This window comes from Contarinia nasturtii, unplaced genomic scaffold (genome assembly GCF_009176525.2).
Source record: "Contarinia nasturtii isolate CC-2019 unplaced genomic scaffold, AAFC_CNas_1.1 Cnas_scaffold_1495, whole genome shotgun sequence".
In the NCBI taxonomy this organism is placed as follows: domain Eukaryota; kingdom Metazoa; phylum Arthropoda; class Insecta; order Diptera; family Cecidomyiidae; genus Contarinia; species Contarinia nasturtii.
The window spans coordinates 8,142-10,418 of record NW_022198831.1 but is presented as its reverse complement, the minus strand read 5'-3'; the positions used below and the strand labels follow the sequence as shown (position 1 = coordinate 10,418).

At 37.8% G+C, this 2,277-nt stretch overlaps 1 protein-coding gene across 1 annotated transcript in view; it reads right to left on the bottom strand.

The window, feature by feature from the left end:
* Positions 1-6: 6 nt before the first annotated feature.
* The window catches only part of LOC116346284 (X-ray repair cross-complementing protein 5), a 2,953-nt gene continuing 682 nt past the window's right edge, over positions 7-2,277 (bottom strand). The window contains exons 4-7 of the mRNA XM_031776229.1: positions 2,206-2,270; positions 1,893-2,136; positions 1,520-1,698; positions 7-1,436 (exon numbers count right to left, since the gene is read on the bottom strand). Coding sequence (XP_031632089.1) covers positions 248-1,436; positions 1,520-1,698; positions 1,893-2,136; positions 2,206-2,270 — 1,677 coding nt within the window. The 3' untranslated portion in view covers positions 7-247. The remainder of the gene's footprint in view (positions 1,437-1,519; positions 1,699-1,892; positions 2,137-2,205; positions 2,271-2,277) is intronic.

Below are 2,277 nucleotides of genomic sequence, written 5' to 3'. Positions count from 1 at the left end.
TCCTTCTGAGTAGTCTAATTTTACTGTGTTTTCTTATTCATTTAGTTCAACAAAAATGAACTTTACATAACTTCTGAAAACTGTGCTTGTAGTATGTAAAAGTAACTATTTGACGAGGTATCCTGTACTTTGTTGTTTGATTTAATGGATTTGAAAGATCCACTTTTAAATTTCGAGAAAATAACGAGTTTTTAAATCTATGTATAAAAAAAACGAGAAAAAGTGAAACGAATAGAAAACGTAGACTTTACATGTCATCAAATAGGTCGGCGCCCGATTCAAGTACATCGTTATTGTTTGTGTGGCTTTGTATGGTGTTGAAATCATCAAATTTGTAGAATTCCTTTACTTCGTCTTCTGTCACTGTACTGATTTCGCTTTCATTTGCCGAGATCAAGCCCAATTTTTCGTTGATAAGTGATTGCCACAATTGAATCTTTTCGCGTTGTTTCAATTCCTCTTTGAATGTTGGTATCCACGAATTGTATTTGAATGGTCCTTTCAATTTGGCCGTCTCGCGATATACCATTAGAGCTTTGAGCACCTTATCATCCATGGCGACCATTGATTTAATCACAATGGCAACGATTACCTTTTCGATTTGTTCCGAAAGCACATTGAACGGTTCACCTTGGTCCAGCAAACTATTGAAATCATCTGCCGGTTTAATGGTGCCAACTTCATGGACATCACTGTATTTCTTCTGCTCAAGATCTGGTTTGACTTCCGATTCGGGTTCCTGTTTATCCGCTTTGAGGATTTTTTGCAAGATTGCATCTTTGCCTGTTAATTTGGCCTCCTTTAATGGGAACACCGTTTTCAATTGTTCAACATCCGGCTTTTTCGGTGCAGTTATCAACGCCTTAATATCATCGTCCAACTTCAACATCGGTTCACCTGGATTGATAGCACGGTGTGCCATCGCACGATATGTGTACTGCAAACCTGGATCCAATAATTTGTCAAACATTCCCAATGGTTCAATATCGTCGACATTCATTTGATCTTCACCCGACAAATCCATTGAGTCAATGAATTTATCCATACATTCACGTTGCTCGTCACTCGGTGCATATGCATTGGACGTAAGTGTCGGAAACTGTAGATCAACGTAGCTGTCATTGTAGTTCAGCTCGTACATGAGCATTTTATCTTCATCGGGGAATAATGCCATGAGTTTTGGGGCTACGCCAGCTCTATATGCATATCGAGCAATGATTGCCAGTTTTGATTTCTCCATTGCTTTTAATAGAGCGGCAAACTTTTTTGTTGAAACGTCGGCACCGTATTGTGGTACAACCAGCCAAATCGTATCGCCAACCAAATAAACCAGTTTAATTGAAGCAATCTCGGTGAATCCGATTAATTTCAATTGTTTTCCACCATTTTCAAACTTGGTGTCTTCGAATATAATCGGCTCACCACCATACATATATCTGGATTTTAAGAGAAACACATTTTGATTAATTGAGATTGTATTTTCATTTGGATTTTGATTTCTTTTTTCAATATGACATACCCTTTGATCAAAGCTTCAGCAGCAGCCTCTTTTTCAATAACTGTATCATTGTGTTTATATTCAGTTTTCGAGGTAGCAGCAATCATGCTTGATGAAGTAGATACACCGAGTGCACCGAGTTGTTGCACACTTTCGCCGAAACGATTTTTCCAAGCATCCAATTCTTTTTCATCACGGACCTGTGCGAAAATATTTTTTTTTGGTAATTCTCAATAACAATGAAACTCTCTCTTTCAGTGTCAAACTATTTCTTATGATCAACTATGGCCCATAGCACCATACTAACGTTATACAGTAAACAATGGTTTTATTCAACAAACATGTCAGTGCATGTTCTGTTGTGTACGAGCGTAAACACATGAAGTCTACTCACATAAATATACGCGGCAATTTTAATTTCCAGATTACTTCCAATGGTTAATTCAGCTTTCCATGGCGTTCGTCGGCGTTTTTTCTTGTCAACATAGCTTAATGTTTCAACAGCTTCACTTATGTTGCACAAAACACCAAGGTTTTCTCTCACAATGTCCTCGGCGAATCGTTCGCTTTGAATTTGATTTGCATCTGCATCGGGTGTTCGAATGAAACTTGCTTTCGCCGAATCTATATTTTTGGAGCTAAATTTCAATGGACACCGATTAGTCAAGCGACTAAAAAATGCAAATAAAAATGTAAATTTAACTTACACGACAATCAATTCAATGTCGAGATCCATCAAACCTTTGACAATAGTATCTTTCACATCGTCACCGCCCTCA